Source organism: Dryobates pubescens, chromosome 30 (genome assembly GCF_014839835.1).
Source record: "Dryobates pubescens isolate bDryPub1 chromosome 30, bDryPub1.pri, whole genome shotgun sequence".
Taxonomy (NCBI): Eukaryota; Metazoa; Chordata; class Aves; order Piciformes; family Picidae; genus Dryobates; species Dryobates pubescens.
This window is the reverse complement of record NC_071641.1, coordinates 3,337,125-3,361,325: the sequence shown is the minus strand read 5'-3', so window position 1 is coordinate 3,361,325 and position 24,201 is coordinate 3,337,125. Positions and strand designations below refer to the sequence as shown.

The 24,201-nt window shown below is 47.7% G+C and overlaps 1 protein-coding gene across 1 annotated transcript in view; it reads left to right on the top strand.

The window, feature by feature from the left end:
• Positions 1-301: 301 nt before the first annotated feature.
• The window catches only part of FAM53B (family with sequence similarity 53 member B), a 47,127-nt gene continuing 23,227 nt past the window's right edge, over positions 302-24,201 (top strand). Inside the window, exons 1-3 of the mRNA XM_054174659.1 lie at positions 302-403; positions 18,990-19,222; positions 22,195-22,246. Of these exons, the coding sequence (XP_054030634.1) occupies positions 19,154-19,222; positions 22,195-22,246 (121 nt within the window). The 5' untranslated portion in view covers positions 302-403; positions 18,990-19,153. The remainder of the gene's footprint in view (positions 404-18,989; positions 19,223-22,194; positions 22,247-24,201) is intronic.

Here is a 24,201-nt window from a genome sequence, read left to right as displayed (position 1 = left end):
TTCCCGCCATTCCACACCTGATCGCCGCCTGATAGCGCTGCTTTTTATTATTTTCGTTCTTTTCCCCGACACGCTCCTTCGGAGCGATGTTCACCTCCGGGGTACCCGCTCAGGGCGCCGGCCAGGCATCTTTCCTTCCATTTTATCTCGCACCGACACTCCCCCATGCGCGGGTCCCCACTCGGGGCAGGGGCTCCATCGGGGCTCCGCAGGTGCGGGCCGGGCCCTGCCTCCGCCAGCCCCGCTCAGGAAGTGACAAGCGCATTTCCTCCTCCCTCCCTCTTTCCCTCCCTCCCTCCCTCCGCCCGCCCCGCCCGCAGCACGGCGGTGGCGGCGGCGGAGGCAGCGCGGCTCGGAGCGGAGCCCACAGCCGGCCCGGCCGGGCCGCGCCGCCGCCACCACGGTAAGAGCCCAGATCGTGCCTGGGCCGCTCTGTGCTGTTACTCGCGGCCTGCCTGGGGGTCCCGCTGAGCTGTCCCTGGGGTGTGGGGTCCGGACAAAGGGCGGCAGTGCCCTGCCCTGGGTACAGAGGGGTTTGGGGGCGCGGAGGGTAACGGCGGCCTCCCACAAAGATGGGACCACCCCGCCGGCCCTTGCTCATCCCACTCCCTCTGGGTTTTCCGCTCCGCCCGGGCGGACCGAGGCTGGGGGCTGCCCGTCTTTGTGCCGCCGGCTCTCCGCTCCCCACCGCTGTCGGCCCCCGGGGGACGAGAGCTTAGATGGGGCTCAGGACATTTCGGTGCTGCGTGGCTTGGCCGCCTTCGAGAGTCCGTAGGGAGCGGGGTGCTGCGGGGTTGGCATGTGCCCCGGCGGCGGCGTGGGCTGTGTGCGGCGGTGTCGGGGAAAGCACTTGAGGACGGTCTTGAGTCGCCTGTCCGGGCTGTGGGGGAAAGTCGCCTCCCCGAAGTTGAGCCGCCTTTTCCTCCTCACGTTATTCTGCCTCTGGAATTTCTGCCTCCGAATGGATCAACACGTGCTTTCCTTTCTGCGGGCCGAGCGGGATGTTTTACTGCAACTTGGATGTCAGCGAGCGAGCTCTGCTTGGTGCTCCCCATGTTTGGGGGTCTCTCATAGAGGGACTGCAGCCCAGGGGAGCAGTGGATGTGGTTGAGCATCACTGCAGAGATGCTTCCCAGCCTAACTCGGGCCGTCGCACAGCTTCCTGTGGTGTCTTGCGGTGGTTTTCACACCTGGGATGTGTGAGGTAGCTCATGGTGGTGATGACTTGTGCTATGAGGCTTTGCCAGCTGCGCTGTGCCCCTCAAGGGGGGTCTCCAGCACCAAATGAGAAGTTTTCCTTGCTGTGGAAAGTGTTCTGGCAACCGAGTTGTCGTATACAGTCTTTAAGTCTTATTTCTTCATTCAGTGACATCATGTCATTCCAATTGTACTGTGCATGAGGTCTTCACATATAGCTGCATGTGAAGATTCCATTAATAAGGGTTTTCTCCTCAACAATTTTGAGATTTGATTTACTTGATGGAGACAGGGAGTATGCAGCAGCTTAGTGCCTGTCCCTGGGCAGTGCCACTGTCTCTCTTGGTGCTATGTGGTCTCCCCAGACGCTGGTGTACCTTGCCAATGCATGCCCCCCCCCCCGCCTTAGGAAATCCTCTAGAGCAAAAACTCAGTGTAATTTGTTACAAATCAGGCTGATAGACCAAACTTCAGCTTGTGATTGAAACCAGATGTGCATATTTTCCTTTCCAATCCTCAAACAATAATAAAAACTCTGTTTTGACAGATTAAAGACTGATTAAAGACTACTTGCAAATTGCAGAGGTAGCAGCGTCAGGCGAGAAAACATTGGAAGCGGGGAGGGCTGTGAGCATCTCTGCTTGCCTCTCTCCGGCATTGGGTATCCTGGAGTGCAGGAGGCTGCTGCTGCTGCCGCCGTGCCTCCCATCACAGGTTCCCTCAGCCTGCCTCTGACACAGGCAGAAATATTTATGAGGGCTTGGCTGAGGGCTGGAAATACAGAACCCCCAAAACAATGTAGATAATGTTTCTAGAGAAAATATTTGGGGTGGGACACCAAACAAGATTAATTAGAGTGATAGTAAAACAAACCGTGAGTTTCAGAGTGGTTTGCTCTGTCCTTACCTGTCAGAGAGAGCTTCTGATTTATTTCTTCATTTTAAAAAGTCTTCCAGAGCCCGAGGATGCTTGTGGTGGTGAGTGTGCAGCCAAGCTCAGGGGTGCAGGATTAGGGCTGTTCACTCCACGTTGGAGGCACTTTACTGGGAGAAGGACCCAGCCTTTTTGCTTTCAAAAGTGAAGGGGAAAACCCAACCATAAAATGCCAACCCAAGCAACCTGCCATGGAATTATCTCCTTCTTTTTATTTCAAAGGAGATAAGGACACCCCCACCAAGCACAGCCCTGCTGGGCATGGCCACACGTGTCGGTGGTTTTGCAGCTGAATCCCTCAATCCAGATTTTCTCACTTCCAGGTTAAATCCAGAGGAGGGAGGGAAACTTTGGCGACTTCCAACTCTGCACAGGGCCAAAGTCTTCAAGAACCGCTTCAGTTATAGAAAGCAGATGGCCTTTGAGAGGCAGATCAGGAAGAGCTCAGGCTGTTAAATGCAAAACTTTGCATGGAAAATCAGGGCAATTCAGTAGATAATTGACTCCATGGGTGAGATCCAAATATTTATGTATGGAGATCAAGCAGACTGTGGGACAGTCAGCTCTGGTGTAGGCCAATTTTTAGGTATGGATACCTGCATAAATAAATAGGTGTGTATAAATATGCACACATGCAAATAAGCTAACATACTCCAATATAAATCCCCAGATCCATTTCAGTTAATTATATGTAACATTAAGTATCAAAGGCTTGCTTCACTTTCAGCAAAGGTATAGGTGGAACGAGACCTACAACATTTTGCTGAAACACATTTTGTGGACTCATCGATGGGTTGGGTTGGAAGGGATCTTAAATATATGTAGTTTCAACCCCCCTGCTATGGGCAGGCACACCTTCTGTTAGACCAGGTTGCTCAAGGCCCCATCCAACCTGGCACTGAACACTACCTGGATTGGAACCTCCACAGTTTCTCTGGACAGCCTGTTCCAGTGCCTCACCACCCTCATGGGGAAGAATTCCTTCCTAATGTCGAGTCTAAATCGAGCTTCTTCCAGTTTGAAGTCATCACCCCTCATCCTGCCACTCTGTGTCTTTGTGGAAAGTCCCTTTATATCTCTTCTCTAGACCCCTCAAATACTGGAAGGCTGCTCTAAGGTCTCCCTGGATGAACAATCCTTCTCTAGGACAAACAATACCTACTCTCTCAGCCTGTTCCAGCCCTCTGATCTTCTTCATGGTCTCCTCTGTGCCCTCTCCAGCAGTTCTGTGTCCTTGTGCTGAGGGCTCCAGAGCTGGACTCTACTCCAGGTGGGCTCTCACAAGAGGGGAGTAGAGGGGTACAATCCCCTCCCTCGACCTGATGCCCACACTGCCTTTGATGCAGCCCAGGCTTTCTGTGTAGAGCAGGCACAATGGACCATGTGCTGAAGGTGGATAGAGTGTAACAAGGTTTATCCAGTTTGTCCATTTTATAATTACTGGTTAACTTAGGATTTCTCAAATGACAGCTGTGTGGCTTGAAGCTGTTCTTTCTTGTAATGTTGTATAGAGTTTCTTTTCTTAATCTCCATGGGGACACAGGTAATTTGTGCTTCCCTTGTAAAATCTCAGGCAGAAAGGAGACAGCCCAGGTTAAAAGGGCTGAGTATGGGTTTGTTCCCTTACCCCTCTTGTGTCACGTAGTTTACAGAGCGATTTTGCTGGGAAAAAGTCCTAATGAACGTTAATCTGCAACAGAGCAGACTTTGGACCAACAGGCTAGGGCAGGGCAAGGTGCCAGCGATGCTCTTAGGAGAGCTCAGCCTGGAGGAGTTGAGTCTTCTTCCCATGTCCTAGGAGGGGGAGAGGGGAAGCAGGGTCTTTTCATTAGGTCTTCCCTCACCAAAACTAGGGTTGGAAAAGTTGAAAATGCCTCATTTTATTCTTTATTCATTATTATTAAAATGCCACATTTTATTCTTGTGGCCATGTGGGACCGGGTTGGTAGAGGAGGTGGGGAGGTAGCTCACTGGTAGCTCCTCAAGCAAGATCTCTTTGTAGCTGACTATTTTTCTCTACTTTCTCTCCCAAAATGGGGAGGAGGAGGAAGAGGAAGCAAGCTTGCTGACGTGGGGAAACAAAACAAAAAGAAAGAGGTCTGATGGGTGGCAGAGGGCTGTGACTGTTGACAGTCTCACGTGCCTGGTCCACGGTGGTGGTGGAGCGAGGCGGTGATGGCTGTTTCTTGGCAGCCTCCCCCAGCACGCCACAGTTCACGTTGCAGGGGTCCCTGTGGGGCCGTGCAAAAAATACCACCAAAACAACAGCTCTTTGGCACGTCTGCTCCCTGGAGAGCTAAATATAAATTCATTGGGTGAAGAGAGGGGAAATTTCCACCATGCTACTCATCTGTGCCTGTGAGCCTGCTGGGTCATGGATTCTGATGGTCTGCTCCACCCTGGGGAACCCTCCCTGCCTGAGCCTGCTCCCCGGCACCGCATGAGTGCCGCCACTCTCTTTAGAGATGGCATCTTCTATAAATTCCTTGAAAGCTGTCAGAGCAGTGGCAGACCCTGAAGCTCTGGTTCTGCACTCAAGTATCCCTATGAGCAGCGGCTGTGTTAGAATTCTGAGGAAGGACTTCTGCAAGGTCACACAACGCGTTCACAGTCGCTGCCCGCAACCCAGCTATTTGCTTAGAGCAGCAATGCAGAACGTAGCTCTGGTACAGTGAACAGATCCTCGGGCTGTTTTGTTTTTCCAAACTTTTTTGAGTTGGCTGCCTTTAGGGAGGGAAAAATTCCCAGGCAGGAGGTTATTTCTGATGACCTGCCAAGCTGGTGTGAGCTGTGATAGTGAAGGCTGTGGTGGTGTGAGCTTTTAGTCATCCACAAGTGAAGTCAGTAGTGAAAATTAAAAAGTATCATCACACATTTAATTTCTTGGCTTTGGGTGGTTGATCCATGAGTTTTGAAGTCTATAACATTTGATATCTCAGATATGTAAGGTGTTACATGATATGGGAGATATTGTCCCAGTAGATTGAAGCTTGAGGAGGGTAGATTTAGGCTGGATATTAGAAAGACATTCTTTACAGTGAGGGTGGTGAGGCACTGGAATTGGTTGCCCAGGGAGGTAGTGGAACCCTCCCTGGAGGTGTTCAAAGCTAGGTTGGGTGAAGCCTTGAACAATCTGGTCTAGTGGAAGGTGTCCCTACCCATGATGGGGATGGTTGGAACTAAATGATCTTTAAGGTCCCCAACACAAATCATTCTGTGCTTAAATAAGATTTAATACGTTAGGACTTTGTATCAATGTATGAAAAGAGGAAACGGTTAGACTGACCTGGAGGAGCATCAAAGCCTACATGAAGTGTGGTTGCTGATGGCACTGCAGGCTCTGGGTCCCCACACAGGCAGGTGGGGGGTACCCAGCTGTGTTTGGGTCCATAATCACTATATTTGATGAACAGTTTAAGGACTGGTTGAGTGAGTGCAAAACCAAAAAAATCGGTTCTGGAGCATTTGGTTTCTATACTCCCCCTAAAAAACTGTGCCCAAGGGAGACTGTCAGGGTTTTTACTTTTAGAGGATTAAATATAGCAGCAGCATCGGTGTCACTCCTCTGTAGTCCATTTGAGGCATCCCTTGGGTTATATAATTCCCTACATTTGTGGATCCTGGCCATAGCTTTTGGTTTCAACAGCCAAAGCTCAGGGCTCGTGCTGTGTGGTAGGTATGAGACCCCAGCGAAAGAAGAGTTCTACTCTGTTTCGTGCTTAGGCATCATTACATCTCCTGTGAAAAATGAAATCTGGAAAACTTCAATCTGGCAGCTGGAAAACCTGCTCTGCTCGAAACCAGCCCTCAGAAGGAAGGATGAAAAAGCCTTTTGATGGTAGAGAAGCAGGATGATGCTCCTATCAAGATGTACCTGCAGCTTGCTCTGGTGCCAGCAACTGGTCTGGAATGAAAGGGGTTAAGAGATATGAGGTACTCCTCATGCTGTTCCTAAACCCAGGGTATCCTCAGGGATGAGTTAATGCACTTACTTGCTTTTAAGAAATTCTTTTTTTTGTCCTATGACAAGTCTCACAGTGGCCTGAGGCAAGTCTTGGTGCTCCTCTGCCTCAGTTGTCCCGTTGTACAACTGCTGTTATCATTCTGCACTGCTAGGAAATTTGAGGGAAGGAAAATGACATTAATTAAACCCACCTGGATATGAACCTGTGCAGCCTGCTCTGGATGGCTCTCCATTATTATGGGGGTTGGACCAGATGATCTCCAGGGGTCACTTCCAACCCCTACTATTCTGTGACTCTGTGTGGTTAATGAAGATGACTGTTCTTGTCTGCAGTTAGGCCAGCCTAGCAGCAGTGCAGTTAGGCCAGGCAGAGGTAGCAATTTCTCCTTGTCAGTGATGTGGGAAAGTCAGAATAACTGAGTGTTGTATTTGTGTGCTTACCTTAACGTTACTGAAAACAACCTCCTGGTGTGCTGGGTAGTCCTTGTCAATGCTTTAAAATGACTTCTAAATAATATATATCATTACATATTTTATTAGCCCACTTATCACATACTTTTTTCAGTCCCAGTCGTTACAAATGAACATTGTGTGTTATTTTTGAAAGGACAAATTTTAATGCTATTAAACAGAAGCCAAAAGCTACAATTGTGTCCTGAAGCTGAAGAGCCATCACAATTATGAAGATATAGAAAGCATTAAAAAAAATCCACATCTGGTTTTGTAGCCTCTCTGTTAATTCAGGAAAGTAAACAAAAATACTCTCTCTTTATTGGGCTATCAGTTGTGTTATAATTGAAATACAGTGCCATGGGTGGTACTTCTCAGAGCAAAAGCATTGTGGTTAATGAAGATTTACAGTTCCTGATAGCTTCATTTAGAAACCATCACCCACGATTTCAGTTCCACACGGTTTATGTTGTTGGTAGAAGATTGTATCTTTCCCATGGAGGGACCTGGGAACCACGCTGGGACATAAGGGCTTCTGGGCATGGGGGTGCAGCAGCTTGCTTGCAGCACTGGACACTGAGCCAGGAGAGCTGCACTCCTGGAGACTGCTGTGTCCATCACCAGTTTTAATATTTTCCCAAATTAATTCTTACTGGAGCATGTCTTTTAGAAAAGACATTCAGTGCAGAGATAAAAATGTAGCAAGGATTGAGAACCCACTGCAGTCATTTATGATGCCAGTATCTTATTGCAATGGTTATTGTCCTTGCTGCTCAGGAAAATATTACACTTTGCCCTTGCTCTGAATCTGCATAGTTTCCATTTCCTGTAGCACTGGGTGGTGTTACGCAGCTGGTCTGCTCGCTCTGAGGGACCTGCTCTGCATCTTCATCCTTCTCTGAAGGTAGCCAGGTCATTCCTGAGCAGTTACTCCTCCATGTTTTCTCAGTTTTGCCCTGTACCCATTTCTTCACATCTCTCAGTTCCATCTTGAGTCTTCTCCAGACCTTAATCAGACATGGCAGAAGGCTCCAGATGCCTGTAGTGGTTGTGGATTGCAGACCACAGAGGCAATACTCTTTTCTTCATGGAGGTCCCCAGTTCATCCAGTCCAAAACTGGACACAGTATTCCATCTGTATTTAGTGCCTGCTGCTGAAAATCATTTCAGGTTACTCTTGACAAACATGACTCCATCATTTTGCTCTCTTCTGTGTTAAAGTACATACTAACCACCTCTCCCTTTCCTGCATCGTGATTCATCTTTCTGACTCCAGAGTAAGACTGTCAGTGGAGCTTCTAGTCCTTCATGTCTATAAAAAAACCTCTGTGTCTTGTTTTCTAACAGACCCTGATGTTTAGCTCACAGTTGAATGCATTTTAAGGTGGTGGTGTTATTTTAGGGCCTTCATAGTGATTTACAAACTGAAGGATTAATTCCGTCACACATTAATGTGTCAAGTTGATACACATTTTTCCATGTGCTGAAGGTGGATGTTTTTGCTACCCTGTTTGTACTGAGCAATCATTCATGTCTGTGCACCGACAAAATACCTGGCATGATTCCCTTCCCGATAGCCTGCTGCCAGCTTTGGAACCAAGATGAGTTACAGCATTTAGGTTGGTTCTCCTCGGGATGCCCTTTTGTGTAGGGGCTTCATGGTTCACACTGTGCTGGTGCTGGGACCCTCCTCTCTGTCCTTTGGGCTTCCCATTTCCATAGCACCAAGGAATCTGTTTTCCCTCCTGCTTTTCACCTGTGTGCTGGGAGGGAGAGCAATATATGGAGAGTCTCCAGATACGGAGTGGAAAATGCAAATTTCTATAATTTTTTTCCCCTTTACTGCATGTTCACACTCTCATAAATGAGCTCAAGGAAGGCTGGGCAGCATGGTGTTTCTGCCAGCCCAAATAAAAGCATGGACTGTTTTCATTTCCACTTCCTTTTTTTCCCTTCTCATCTCCGAGACAAGCTGTGAAATCTGGGCTTTTCTGGGTTTCAAGCTATAGTGGGGCTCATCCTGACCTGGTCCAGCCACATGAGAATTGGGCATCCCCAAGGGATAAATCATCCTAATGCCAGGAAAATTGTCCTCTGGGCATTACTTCTCCATCTGGGTGGGGCAGCTCACTGCTTTGGGGTAACAAAATCCAGCTCACGGGAGCTGGACTCAGGCTTGCAGCAGCACAGGGGGAAACGTTTCACAGCCCAGCCCTTGGAAAACCCCCAAAGGAGGCAAACCTGCAGGAAGTATGGACTCTACGTGCTTCTGACACCTTGCAGGAGCTGAGAGTGTGTTATAGCAACAGATTGTGTATTATTCCAGTCTCAACAGCGTCCCCCTGTGATATTCAAACTACCATGTGAAACCCAAGTCCAAACTCCATGAATGACTCTGTGGAAATGCTGTCGGGCGCGTTTCAGGGCTGTCTTGGCTCTGATTTCAATGAGTAAACATGGTGAGTGGGTGTTTGCTTTGACTTCTTCCTCCTAGCCAAAGACTTGCTTTGAGGGAAGGTGAAGCCTCCAGTGCTGTTCACAGCATCAGATTGTTTTGCCCATGGCTTGGTGTTGGCAATGCCGTTGCTGCGTGCCCAGGCCCTGTGCTGCCAGGCTTTGCCCAGCAGCAGTGGGAAATCCCTGATACCCAGAAGTGTGGAGGAGTTCACAGGTATGAATAGCCCTCACAGAGCCTGGTTTCTCCATCTGGATGCAGCATGGTCACCCCATTTGGGGTGATGCTGCGTGGCATCCTTCAATTTTGAAGGCATCTTCCCCTGCTTGTCCCACACTCTTAAGAGCTGTTCCCCTCAAACCTTCCCAAAATCACTTTCCAACTTTGGATGCACCATTTTTTTGCATTAAAAATAGTCTTAATGTTCAGCAGGCAGTTACTGGAGAATGCAGAGCGGGTGCAACCTGTACTCTCCTTGCCCTGCTGTATTAGGAAGAGCCCCCCTCCCCTCCTTACACATTCCCCCATCTCCAGCAGAGCCATCAAAGCTGGCTTCTTGGCAGCCTGTGCACGTAGGCACTGTCTTCTGGTAACAGATTGTTATGTATTTAATGAACCTGAGGAAAACAAGAAATTTGAAAGCTGCAGGGCGATACAAGTTTGCTGTTCAGTCTGCCAAATTCACACTAATGCAGACAACTCACAGACGTTTGGCTCCTCATTCGTTCAAGAGATTTATGGAGAACGCAGGGCTTGGATATTTCTTGTTGGTGTACCAGAGAGATGAAGGTGGCAGCACGGGCAAAGGCTTCCCAGCCCCACAGGACTCCTTTCCTCCCTGCTGCCATGGCTTCCTCTTGCCAATGTTGATGGCAACAAATGGACAAACAGCAGAGAAATGTACCTTTCGGTTGCTAGGATTAATAAAGGCTCTAGGTTCATCTTTCAGGAGCCAAAGAGCTCTTTGAAAGCTATTTCTCAGCTGAGGAATGAATCTCAGAGATTGCCAAAGAGTTGAAGTACTTTGGTCTAATGCAAACAGGGTTTGCAGACGATGGCAGACACCTGTGGTACTCTCTGTTGGCACAGAGACCATCCACTGAAAGCTTCTGAAACTCTTTAAATTTTGTCTGCCTAGTTCAGGTAGATAATTTCAGTTTTTGGAAGGTTCTGAGGAATCATTTTGCTTGGCTTCACATGAGGGTTCTGCAATCTTAAGGTATTTACCCATAAAGAAGTGGTAGGGGGTGATGTGAAGTCTGGCAGTCTCAGCATACATCCAGTATTTCCCTGCTTACATTCAGACATTTCTTTAGGGACCATTGGTTTCTACTGATTCTCCAGCTCAGCCTTGAAAAAGGGAGAAATCCAAATGAGCAGCATCCAAATCTGCTCTGAGAGTACTGATGGTGTTCTGGCACTTGATGAGCTTTCCTCCATTACACTACAAGATGTCCTAGATCTTGCCTGTGCTTGGTCCATGCGGTGGTTTTTGGTGGTGACTGATGAGCAGAAAGCATTGAAGTCAGTGTTGCAGCACTGAGCTTGCTTTGCAGCTCCAAGACTTGCTTCTTGCAAAGATCCCAAGAGCTCTGGAGCAAGCAGGGAATCCTGGGTTGGCCAAGAAGCCCCTCTAACCCTCAGATCATTAATATCTGTTGGATCAGGTCCAGAGGAGGCCATGAAGATGATCAGAGGGCTGCAGCACCTTCCCTATGGAGACAGGCTGAAAGAGTTGGGGTTGTTCAGCATGGAGAAGAGAAGGCTCAGAGGAGACCTTACAGTAGCCTTCCAGTACCTGAAGAGAGCTACAGGAGAGCTGGGGAGGGACATTCTACAAGGGCTTGTAGTGATAGGACAAGAAGGAATAGATTTAAACTGGAAGAGGGAGATTTAGACTGGATATTAGGAAGAAATTATTTACAGTGAGGGTGGAGAGACACTGAAACAGGTTGCCCAGGGAGGTGGTAGATGATCCTTCCCTGGAAGTGTTCAAGGCCAGATTGGATGGGGCCTTGAGAAACCTGGCTAGTGGAAGGTGTCCCTGCCTGTGGCAGGGAGGTTGGAACTAGATTATCAGTTTGGATTATATATGGGAAAAGAATGTAAGGAAGGAACAGGAATTGGTATTGTGTCTGTTTACTAGAGCAGCACACTCCAAGCAGTAATTAAAAGTAAGCCTGGGCTCTGCTGGCTTGTTCAGCATCTCTAGTTGTTGAGATTAAGCAGCCAAAGCAATCCTCAGTTCAGCAATTCCTCAGCTTTTGGGAGCATGGCCAATACTCACAGTGTCTCACAGACCATTGCAAATTCTTGTAATAAATCTCACAATTGAGGGAAAAAAGCAAAATCAGAAAGGTAAGATGGTTTCTTAGACCAGCTGGCTGGATTGCTGCTGCTGCTTCAGCTCTGCTTCCCCAGAGACCACCTTTTGTTCAATATTTCCAATATTCCTTGGAAATAGACTCAAAATTAGCAGCAGTCCCCTAGTGAGCAGACTAGGCAATGATCACAGGTTTGCTTAAAGAGAATGTGACTTTTCTATGGTAGCTGGGACTAATGTCCTGCAGGATATGTCTATATGGTCCAAGTGGTGCAGGAACACTGGCAATGTCTCTCCCCAAGCCAATGTAGCTGCTGGGAAGACTTCTGTGGGGCCAGTCCTGCTGGGGAAAGAGGATGCTGGGCTTGTGGAGCTGAGCTCTGCCATAGCAGGTCTGGGCTAAGCTGGCCACAGCATTCCTCCTTGGCCAGGTGATATGCTGGGGGTGCACCCACAAGCTGCACATGGCCAGCTGAGGAGTGATCCCTTTGAAGGTCTGATGCTGCTCCTTTGTGAAAATACGTGTGCAGGTTGGACGTGCAGCCAGGAGTTACTGAGCCCCATATTAGCTTTTAAGTACCATGCATGAGTTTTTGTGCAAGGGAGCTGGGCCCTGTATAGGCGCTTTGCACTTCGAACTGGCAGCTCTCCACTGGAAACCAGCACCTCGCTCTTGCTGGCTGCTGTTTTGCAAAGACTGATTTTACTTTCTTCTTTTCCTTTTCAGTTGCCAGGGAGGAAAAGGCAAAGTCACTGCCAGCACCATTTTCTTCAGAGCTAAGATGCTGAGACAAAGCACCTCTGCCCCTGCCCTTTCCCTTCAGTCTTGTTCCATCACTCTTGTGTAAGAGAGTCCTTCCCCTGCCACTCCTATTCCCTAGGAGCATGGGGGCAATAAACCTGATGTGTTTTCCTCAACTAGCTGCTGTGTAGTTTTCCTTAACTGCTGTTATTTCATTTTGGTGAGAGCTTGCACACAGATGAGGTCCAACCATAGCATATAGGTGTGGGTATGAGCTTGTAGCTTGAACTTCAGGATGTCCCTAAAGGCTGGAGATATTTGGATGTGTGTTTTGGAGCTAAGAATCCTGAGGACCTACTGCCTTGCATGACTTTGGTGTCAGGTTGAGGTAGTGCCCAGGCACTTGGCCTGAAATTAGAGATTTTTCTTTTCTTCATAATGAATTTATGGTTGTGGACCGTGGTAGCAAGGGTTGTTGTTATTCCTGATGTAAGGGTTAACCTCAGACATCCTTAAGCCAGGTGAGCATCTGTGGTGGCTGCACATAATATTTTCAGTTCCTACTGTGGCCTCTTGAGACGGGTGCCGTTGTAGCAAACCGTGGGCCCCTTCTGGCTGCGAGTTTTGCTGCTGTGGCTGTAAAGGTTGGCTCCACCCGGGCTGTCCTGTGCCGGCAGGAGTGCTGGAGTGCATTAGTGAGAGCCTCCATTTTTGCTTGGAGCTGTTGGTTGTAAGCAATGAGGTGGTCTGGTTCTTAAAGTCATGCAGGCCTATGGAGTGATGCTCATCTTAAACACAACCCATTACTGCTTTCCCCTTTTGCTATGCCAGCTGTTACAAATATTAAGTGTAGGCAAGTGTTTTACTTATTAACACTATCTTGTTAGCCCTGGAATAGTCTAGTCTAGCTGCAAGCAGGAGGCAGAGAAGGACATTTCTTCATTCCTTTTCTTTTGCTGGTAATTTCCAACTGCCTTGAGTGACATCTTTCATATTTATTGAAGGCTGTTACCCAGTAAATAATCCCTGATAATGATGCAAAAGAGTGCCAAAGCATGGGGAGCAAGCTGCCCAGAGCTGAGCACCTCTGAGCCCTGCTGCAGAAGGCAAACTATTGCCCAAGTGAGAAAATGAGCCCATGCCTAGCTACCTGCAGATGACAGACTTCAGAGATGTTTCCAAATTCGTAGTGGAATAAATCACAAATTTGAGGTACCTCATGGTGTTGTCCAAAGCAGCCTGTGCAGTGAGGAGATTCAGTGCAGCCCCAAATCCCTCCAAGAGAAGTGGAAGGATGGAGAGGGGGCCATGTTGTTTAATGTGGATTAAAATTGCAACATGATGCTCTGGGTAAAGCCTTAAACCCCACAATTTTCAACTGTGGTAACCAGTTTGGGCTATTTCCTCCAATTGCTTGTAAGTCACCTGTAACGTTGGGAGAGGATTGGGCTGGCTGCCATGTGCCCAGGCTCTGCCTGCATGGAGAAATCAGGATCTGCATGGCAGGAGGGCAATTTCTGTTTAATTGGTGAGAGGAGGAGGGTGGTGGTTAAACCTTAAAAACACTCTCAGAGTTTGGCCTGGAGGGATTAGGTTTGGTTCTTCAGATGTGTGGATCTAAACTGAGTTAAGTAAACTCTGTGATCAGGGCGGCTCTTTGCCCAGCCTGTCATTTTTCCACTTGGAGGAGGTGAGGTCGGTGTTTTCCATTGCCAAGCTGCTTTTGCTGCTTTTCCTCTGGGAGAGCTGTTTATATATGTTTGGTGGAGTCACCATCTCTGGGGGTGTTCAAGAAATGCATCAACGTGGGTTAATGGCCATGGTGGTGTTAGGCTGATTGTTGGACTTGATGATCTTAGAGGTCTTTTCCAACCAAAACAGTTCTATGATTATATATTGAGCTGCTCTATCTGTCCTCAGTCATATTCATTGATCCTTTGGTGGTATTTGCAACTTGTACACCGGTGTTACTGAACCCTCTTTCCCTGGGATAAACCTTGGGGCAGTGGCTGCCAGAAGATGGGCTGAGCCAGGAGACTTGCCTTGCTCCAGCCTTGCCTCCCAAAGCACCTTGTGCCTGCATGTAGCCTCAGTGGTGGCTCTCCAGAGCTTACAGCCAAAGTTTGCATTGTGGTGATGGGAATATTTTTTACTGGGCCAAAGTGTGTGCTTGGTTGCACTGTGGCATTTGGGAACGATGTTCATTGCAAAATTGTTTCCAAAATACATCAGATGGTCCACTGTAATAAACTGGAAGAGAAGCAGGCTGATCTTCAGTGGATGGGCTTCACCAAAAGGGTTGTCAAGCGTTTGAACAGGCTGCCCAGGGAAGTGGTCAAGCCTCCATCCCTGGAGGGTTTCAAAAGACCTGTAGATGTGGTGCTGAAGTGGTGGCTTAAAGTGCTGGGTTAATATTTGGACTTGATGATCTTAAAGGTCTCTTCCAACCAAAATGATTCTGTGATACTTCTGTGGCAATGGAGCCAATCCTGCAGCTATGCTGAGGATGAAGAATAGGCTTCAGTGTTTGTCCTTCCTCTTCTTTCACTGAGTTTGGGAGGAATTTGGAAGTGGCTGGAAATCCTCCACCCAGAGAGGGACAGGCAGCTCTCAGTTCCATGCAGAAAGCCAAGGTCAGGAATGCTTCCCATTTCCTCTTGCAGGTGTTTAAGAGAACTTTCTGTGCAGTATAAAGGCTGCCTGAGTATTTCTTCAGGGACCAGTGCTGGGGTGTGGAGTAGGGAGCAAGGTCCTACATGGGTTGTGGCTTTGTCACTGAAGGCTTTGAACAGCACTAAAAAATGGATGAGGGCAGATGTTTTCTGTGCTCTGAGTGGTCCCACTGTGCTGCTCACAGGGTATACCAGTGAGTAAAATATGGCCCTGACTCCTCATTCCTGTGTGCCCTTGCTGCTTGGAAATAGATTTTCTGTCAGTGTGTGTACCTGGAGATGGATTATTTGGGCTGGACTGTGATTGAATGGTTGCTGTACAGAGGATGGTGCCCCCACAACAAGTGGAAATCTGTGATGCAGGTCCTCAGTTGTCTTCACGAAGAGTAGTGCTGAGGGTCAGAGGAATGGGTATATGATACTGATTGCTCTTCAGGCTCCCTCCAGCCTTGGCAGAGTACCCAGCAGAGAGTTTTCTAAATCCTGAGTGTTTTTCCATACATTTCAGTATAGCAGGTGAATGAGGTGCTTGGAGTCCGCTGTGGTAGCACCAGTTGTGATGCAGGGAATGGAGCTTCCTGCAGGGAAGGGCTGTTTGCCCATGGTGAGCAGTTCTTGGGCTTTGCTCCTTGCTGTAGATACTCCTTGCTTGTAAAGTACCATGTGAAGAGCTCATGTCTTCACAGACTTACCTTTCAAGTGTGTGGGTGAAAGTTGGATCATTTGCCTTACTCTTTGTGCAGTGTAATTTTTTGCCAAGCCCAACATTTGGTTGCTGTGATACTGCCCAGAAAAGAACTCTGAGGGAAGCCTCTTTCCACCTTTGCAACTGCAAAGATCACAGAGGCTTCTACTCTGTATTTTGAAGGAATACCTACAGAAAAAGCACAACTTGCTAAAACTTGGTGGTTTCCATGTACTAATGCTGCTCACGAGTGCTCCATGCAGCTCAGGAGATTACATTGATTCCAGTGGCCATGGTCCAAGTCTAAACTTAACCTTGACAGAGGGATGGAGATAGTTCCTTTATCTGATTGCAAATGAGGAAATGCATTTCTTAAAATAATTAATGGTCCCTGAGGAGTATCTTTTTATTAGCATGTGTGTGTGTGAAAGCCTCCAGTCTATAAATACATCATAGTTTCCTCCTCAGAGGCAATAAAGAGAACATCCCAGATCTGCCTAAGCGTTTCTGTCCCGCTTGTTGTAGGACATGATGGGGCAGGAGGACCAGATAGAGTCACACCATGTGTCAGGAGGCTGGTGAAGCAGGATGGGGGGCCAAAGATCACATTTCACTGGGAAGTTTTCCTTTTTATTGCCGTGTCTTGGTGGGGATGATTTCAAAACCCAACCAAGCAGTAGATAAAAGAGCCCAGACCTACAAGCATGCCTCAGACCTGATGTTGGGTGATGTGAACTGCCAGCTTACTGCTGGTTTGCTATCATTAGGGTTGTGTTAATTGCAGGAGATGCAGTGGAGCAGGGAGATGGGCGGTGCAAGGAGCATCTGCCTGTACTTGCACACTGCCACATGCCTGGGTGTGTGTAGGAGTCTGCTGCAGCAACTTTAACCATTACCTTAGGGAAAGATAATTATTCCTGAAGAAATCATAGCCTGTTAACAAGGAACTCTGCTTAAGTGCTTTCATGCTGTTCTCAATGCTTCTTTGATCTTTGTATCCCATGCTGCCAGCAGTGGCCCCAGTGGCCTCCCAAACACAGTCTGACCCCATGGCAAGCATCCCTGTCTCTGTGTTGGGATCAGTGACAACAGAGATTGTGGCAGATCAAAATCATAGAACTGCAGTCATTGGGTGAGTTGGAAAGGACCTTCAAAGGTCTCTTGCAGTGAGCAGGGACATGTTCAACTGGATCAGATGGACATGCTTATCTAGGTCAGCAGTTGGTCTCGATGATCTTAAAGGTCTCTTCCAGCCTGAATGATTTTCTATGATTCTTTGGGAGGTTGCTGGCCCTGCAAGTTTGGCAGGAAGGGATTTTTTTTCTGTGGGGAATGAGAGCTGTATTCTGGCAACCAGCTCAGATATCGTCGAGGGCAGCCACTGCCCTGCTCCTTCTCCTCGGTCTGCAGCTCGACCGTGGCAGCTGATGGAGCTGGACTTGCAGGGAGAGCACTCATTAGAAGTAAAAGGAGATGAGGTATTTTGCAGCTGCCACCACTGCAACGTTGTGCTGCTGGGGCCCTGCACTGGTGTTGGAGATCTTGCTGTAGAACACCAGAGGCTTCAGCAGCAAACATGCCACCATGTTGTTTATTTTCCCCTGTCCCACTGTTTCCATGTTACTTGGTTCTCACTGCCACACATCTTGGCAGTGCTGGGTTAACAGTTGGACTTGAGGATGTTAAAGATCTCTCTTCCAACCAAAACAATTCTATGATCTTCCATTTGTCCCCATCTGTTCCCTGTTCCAGCCCTTGTGTTTGTTCAGCACCTGGTGTAAGCAGCCACCCCCCCTGAACAGGACCTCTAGGTTTTGCTGTGTACCACTGTATTTAATGCAAGGACCATTAAAATGAAGAGATGTAAAGCTCTTCTGCAGCTTGATAATGACCATACAGCAAAACTGCTTGCTCCTGGAAAGCAGCTTGATGTCCTCAAGCTTTCCCCAGCAGAGGGCTGGGGGAGCCTCCTGAGCATAACTTTGGGGTTCCATATGCTATAACAAGGTGTCTGAACTACCTCCAGGATCACTCAGGGTTTTGCAGCCCTGTGTTTGTGGGGGCATGTGGCTGTGTTAGTCAACTGGTCCTCCAGCCACCTCACCCTCCTTTATGTTGTCCTCTTCTTGCATGAACCCAGACTATAGTATAAATATATGATCTGAGGCCACAAAATATGTTTCATTGTGGTGGTCTGAAGTGCTTTGCTTTTCTCTTAGACTGTTTCCATTTGGTCTTTGGGTTACCCAGAGGTTTGTGGTGAAATTACCAGTAAATTGTACATTACAAGACCACTAATGTGCCCCAAGAAGCTGGAGACTGCACCAGGTACCCCTGAGAACAGTAAATCTTTGTAAAATGTATTGATTCCCAATCCTGGCTTGACACTCTGGATGAACTTTGTCCTCACAAAATAGTAGAAGGTGATTTTTCTTTACCAGCCAGCTGGCCTTCAAGTGAGCTACTCAAAACACCATCCCAAGCTCTAATCCAAGTAAACACAGAAAAGATGATTTAGTAGTTGGGAAGAGAAGCCCTATCAGCTCATAGGGAGGTTTAATACTTAGCAGCCCGTTCTCAAGTGTTGTCCCTAAATATCGCAGCTGGGTTTTGATCGTGTGTTACAAGATCAGTGGTGTATGCTCTTTGGATCATAATGGATGGGGCTTTGGTCTCTTTGGATCATAATGGATGGGGCTTTGGTTGTCTGCACTAATTGCAAGACAAGAAAATAATGAAACAGGATTAGAGGAGTGGCTTGGGGAAAACACTGATTTCTATAATCAGATTTGAATTGCAATCTGTCTGCTGTTACACAGGAGTAAGTTTATCAGAGAGGATGCCAGGAGGTGAGGCAGAGCTCATGGTCAAGTCTGTCTGGTGCCAGATGAGCATGGCTGGCTGTTTGTTTTTTAATACACACTCCTTGTTGTGCAGCTTTTAGCTTTTCCCACTTAAAACCACCTAAGAAATAGGTAAGGATCAAGAGGCATGGTGTGATCCTTAGGATTTTGGGGCAGGGAGCTTTCTCCTTCCTTGAAGGCAACTCTTTGCCTTGTTTTTTCCCCCAAAGGACTCTTCATGGATGAGGAGTAACTAGGGTGGGATCTCACAGCCTTAGTCATGCCAGAGCAGCTTTTTCTGGTGGACATCTGCTCCCAGTTGTACTGAGGGCAAGGGCTTCTGTGAGATCAACCTGGAGGCTTTAACAAGTCCTTCTTTCAAAGCTTTGCTATCTTCAATGTAGTCCCCTTTTTCACAAGGAGAATTCAGAGGAACCTTCAGTTATTGGTTTATTTTATTTAGTTGTTTATTATACTTCTGTGCTTCTGGATCACCTTGTGTATCTTACATACTTTCCACAGCTCGTGTGAGTGCCATGGAAGACCTCTGTACTGATGGGTACAGGGGCACACCACCACTACTGAAGAGTCTAAAACAAGTAGTCTCCTGGGCTAACCACTGTTGGGGGGTTTTTGGAACAGTGCTCACCCCTTGGCCACTGCACCCACCCTTCATCCTGCCATCTCTCTGGGCAAGTCCTCTCAAGCTGTTTCTCTCCATGCAGGGAGTTTTCTGTGCTCAGAGGCGGTTCCTGCACATCCCCCTAGGAGCTGGTGGGGCCAAGCCTTTCCTGGGGAAACATGAATTGAAAGAGGAGCTTCACCAGACCACAGCTGCCAGTACCCTTCACCTGGACCCCAATGGACTCCAAGGCAGGATTGCATTACCATGGTGATGATCTTAACCAGAACTGGGAATAACAAAGGTGCTGACTCTGTAACATGTGGGACTGAGCTGGTAAGCTTCGTGAAGTCCTTCTTCACAGCTCTTTTGCTTGTAGCTTTATGATGAGAAACTTTTATGCTGCAGGACTGTATCTTTAGATGGTTTATAGCACTGGTTTCTGCTGAGCTCCATTAATATCCAAGGAGCAGGTGATGAGGAAATGATTGGAGTGCTGTGGGTTTTGCATATGTGAATTTCAGTAAGCATTCAATGGAATAAAAAGCAGGAAAAGATAAAACTAACGCCCTGAAAAACAGGAGTGAGAAGTTGCTTCACTGACAGCAAACAGATGCTCCTCATTAATAGGAGGATGAGCAAGCAGGGAGCAGGATTAAGAGGGAGATGGCGAAGGGCAGTGCTGTGGTACTTAACAGGCTCACTGGCAACCTGGAGAGATGTAAATCCAACCCTGCAACATAAAAACCCAAATCAAGGGCAGCAAACAGACTAAATCTTGCTGCAAGGGGTGAGAAAGGGCTGCATATATCTACTGTAGTAGCAAATGAGGGGCAGTGTCTTGTCTGGGATCAGTGTCAGAGCAGGCAAGGATGTGGAACAGGAGCAAGAGGAGGAGATGTGGGACGATGGAAAGATGTCTTAAAAAGCCCAGAGCAAGTCTGTTTGATGTTTACTCTGTTCTCCAGAAGACATGGTCATAGTCTGAGAACAAATTAGAATGAAAATCTGTTCCTTGCAGGGTTTGCTGAGAGTCTCAGATAAGGGTGTACAGGAACACAGCAGGAAGCATCTGGCAGGATTAGCCATAAATGGGAGTTTTGAGCAGAAGAGAAATAAAAATTGTATTAATGCCTAAATTTGAGGATGACAAACTGTCCAGCTGGGCTTCCTGGGCGGGTAGCAGGGCATGCTGAGGTGAAGGCAGGCTGCCCTGGCACTGTCTGGTGGAGGAGAAGACCAGAAAGCCAGAAGCAGCTTTAAATCCTACCTTAAAAGGGTGCAGTTTGGGGAGGAAGGTTATTGATATGTTAGAAGAAAATCCTTGGTTTAGTGTTGGCTCCTGCTGTAAAGGCAACATCTCCCCCAGATGGGGTGGCGAGGCGGGAGCCTGAGCGTTCAGTGCCAGCCATGGCCTCGGAGCTGTGTGGGGCAGGTGGAGGGGAACTTGCTGCAGAGAGGTGGATGAGAAGTATTTTGTTCTACTGCTACAGGAAGGGATGGGCACCCAGGCTGTCTGATGGCAGGGGAAGGGGTGGGCACCCAGGCTGTCTGATGGTGGGCAGTGCAGATGCAGAGCTGGAATGTGAAACTTTGCCCTCGTGTGTTTGCCAAGTGCCTCCTGCAGCCCTGGGCTGCGTCAGTAGTGCAATGATAGTCTTGCTTGCACAAGTTGAATTGCTGGGTTGTCTGGGCTGTTAAATTATGGCAGATGTTCACAAGAAGACTGAACCACTGAAGAAAGCAAGAATTCTTCTGTTGGCTATCATAGGAAAGGCCAAAAAGCAAAATCTAAACAAAACAAATGTCTGAGCAGTGGGACACTGTCACCTACCAACACCTAAGAGGCTCATTTGGTTTGGTTCCCAGAAAAACTCTTACAAATTGGTAATGATGTTCAATATGGGACATATGTCACCTAAAAATGTTCCTCCCCATTCTGTTGGTAGTTGGTCTCTGAGGTTGGCAGATGTGTAATGGGACAGCTGCTGCCTTCTCTGGGGCATGTCCCACTTCCATCACTGCTCCACTTCGGCCAGCTTTTGGAGACCACTGCTTGTCCTCACTGTCTCCATATTAATTCTGTCTGCTGATTCATAAGGTGGGCTTGACAGATAAATATATCCTTACTTCACCTAGAAATGTGATGTGTGCTCCAAAGAAGGTGACCAATACTTGTTTACCTTGTGCACATCTGCACCTCATCTTTGTTTTCTGCCTCCACATCCCTCTGTGTTCAGTCTTTACAATATTCTGCATATGAAGTGGGTTCCTTTTGTTGGATTGGTCTGTACAGGCAGGTGCCAGCATTTGGTTAATGATGATGATCATGATGATGATGATTATGATTATGTGAGGAGGCAACAAGTAAAACATGGATCAGGAGAGAAGATGATGTGAATGTGGTGGCCTAATGCCAAATAAAACACAGGTATGGCAGCAGAGATGAACGTGAAGGCCATGCTGGTGCTTCCCTCAGTTGATGTCACATCTCAGTCAGATGGGATGGTGTTGCCAGGAAAGACACTTCAGAAGCTGGATATGGGTATTTGGGGGGATAATAAAGGGACAATTAGTTTGAAAGTATGTTTTTGCAGACATGGCTGAAATGGCCTTTAGCTGCAGATGACATATTGATTTAGTGTGTATAAAACTGTCCATGCCCATTTTTATAAGTCTGATGTTGTCTCTTAATGCTGGAAAAGAGGGAAATTCTTAGGAAAAAAAAAGAGTTTAAAAAGCATTTTGTACCCATACAGTGGAGGTTTTCCCTATTTTTAGTGTAAATCAGCACAGTTTGAATGTGAACTCCCTAGAAGTGCTGGAGGGAGGGCATCTTACCTTACAAACACATTATATGTTTAAAGAAAACCCCAGCAGCCTCTTTATACCTAGATAGAAGGCTTAATGGCCTTGGATGGATTCAGATACCACTGATACCTCTTTCTTGCCTAGTCCAGAATTAGCATTGAACTGGAGCTCCCAGTTTAGTTTCTGTGGTGTTTTGGGTCCTGGGGCTGGGGACCTCACTGCAACTATTCCTATGGGTCAGGGCTAGCTGCAGGACTCATGATCTGCAAACTCGAGTCTCACCACCAACTCTCCACAGCATTTAAGTAAACTTGATTTCTTTGAGAGAAGGTGATGGGATCTGGCCCTTGGGTCCTGCCAAAACAGGACCATCTTGGTGCTGGAGGCTCTCCTCTCTGCCAAGTGCCATGAGGCTTTGCCAAGGCTGGAGGCAGGGTGGTTTCTGGTGCCCCTGGTTGAGTCTGCGAGAAGTGAATAGTTTTTCTGGTTGTTTGCAGCACACTCCAAAGATGAGTCAAGGATCTACCCTCTTCTCTTGTGGCGTGATGGGTAAGTAACAGACACTTCCATCCATATTTACTCCACTTCTGCTTCCACTTCCTTAGAGAATGAGCAGGAAGATGCCCTGAGTAGTTGGATCTCTCACTGCTCTCTTGCAGACCTAGGATGAGCGTCCACCCTGCACAGCAGGAACAGAGGGGCACCTGCCCCACCACCTACTAGTGGTGGCCGTCTTGCCTATGCCACCCTCCTTCCTAAAGGTGGTTGTCCTGATCTGTTGCCATTGCTGAGTTCCTTGCTTATCTCCTTTCCCTTCCCCTTCAATATATCTGCTTATTTTTAGGGTAACTCATACAGTTGAGATTGTCAGGATTTTGGAGGATGTGCTGTTACATTGTGCTCTTTGGGTTTTGTAGGAGGAAGGCAGTCACTACATGAAGTGTCAAAGCCTAATTAAAACTGTAGGTCAAGTTTGAGCCAAGTTACTTGCCCTGAAAGCTAATACTTGACAGACAAAGAGGCTGCCCCTTTTCTTCGTGGGCACAACTCTCATTTAGCGTTAATGGGAGCCAAGCACATCCATTGACAGGAGGTATTTCCCAAGCTCTCTGATAACTCCAGTTATTAGGGGGGGTTGGGAAAGATGGAAAGCATTTGGATTTTTTCAAATGAAAGTCACAAGCTTCAAAGTCCAGAAGAGTTAGGGACAGCCCATTCCTTTTCTCCTGCCTGCCAAACGTGAGTGAGAAACAAAGAAACACGATCAGATGGTGCTGTCTTGTGCTGGGGGACTGGCTGGCTCTTCAGTGGCTAGGAAGAGCCTACACCTAATTGAAAAGCCTCTTGTCCTTAAGAGCTTTTACAAAGCTGTCTTCCTAGTGCTGTGCTGGTCTTGTTTGGCTGCCAAATTAACCACTGTCCGAGGGAACCTTGCAAGGTCACCTCCTGGACCACAGCTTTCCTTGTAATGGTCTTTGTCATGCTCAGGCAAGGGAAGCCAGTCTCGCCAGCATGCAAAGGCGTCAGCTGGCTTGGGTTTAGTTTTAGGCTTCTTTCCCAAGTGTCCTTCCTGATGTCTCCAAACATGGACCATGATTGCAGACTAATCCAGTGTCAATACTTGACATTTTAAATCCCATGGTTATAGTGGCACCAAATTCAAAACTAGAGTGTTTCAGATCAAAGGGCCAAGTCCCTGTTGGTGGAAAGCACTGAGATAATTGAACACAGTGACGTTTGGACTGGCAGTGCAGCCGGTGAGAGGCAAAGACTCACAGTTCTGTGTCCAGTGCTGGGGGATGGAGGGACATTGGCTGAATTTTCTGGGTTTTTAGACAGAAAGGGCTGTCTTAGCACTGGGTCCTCCTGGTTGCCTTTGAGGATGAGGACAGCCAACTGAATATCAGCAAGTGTGTGCCCAGGTGGCCAAGTATATGTTGGGGAAGTTGCAGCCTTGGGTCTTGTCGTTGCACACCTCTTATCTGGAAGGGACACATTCAGGTCATAAACTCTTAACAAAGTCCTCATGTGCAACCTTCCCCTCATCAGATGAGCCCAGTCCAGGGCATGAGGCACTCACAAGATGAAGTCCTGTCCAAAAAATCAAGGAGTCAGTCATTCTACACCTTGTCACTTACAACATGGGTGGTAGAGGAGAGCAAAGAAGCCAAAAGAAAGGCCAGCCCATAAGGGGCAATGCCCCTTGATTACATCCTGAAAGCAGCTGCAGGGCTTGCACGCCTTCTGGTCTTGAAGCAGGATTTCCTGTGACTTTGAGGATTTTTTGGAAGGGCCACCGGCACAGAGTAGCATCTTTGTGCACGTTCAAGTGCAAAGAAGAATAGCCACAGAGGGAAAGCTGGCAAGGCATAGATGAAGCAGGGAAACCTCACCGGAGGATCATGTTGAAGAGCAGGACATGTTTCACTGCCAAGGTGGGGAATTTCCCTGCCTCGTGCAGGCTGCTGGCACAAGGAACCCACAGCCCGCTGATGTGTTTGTTC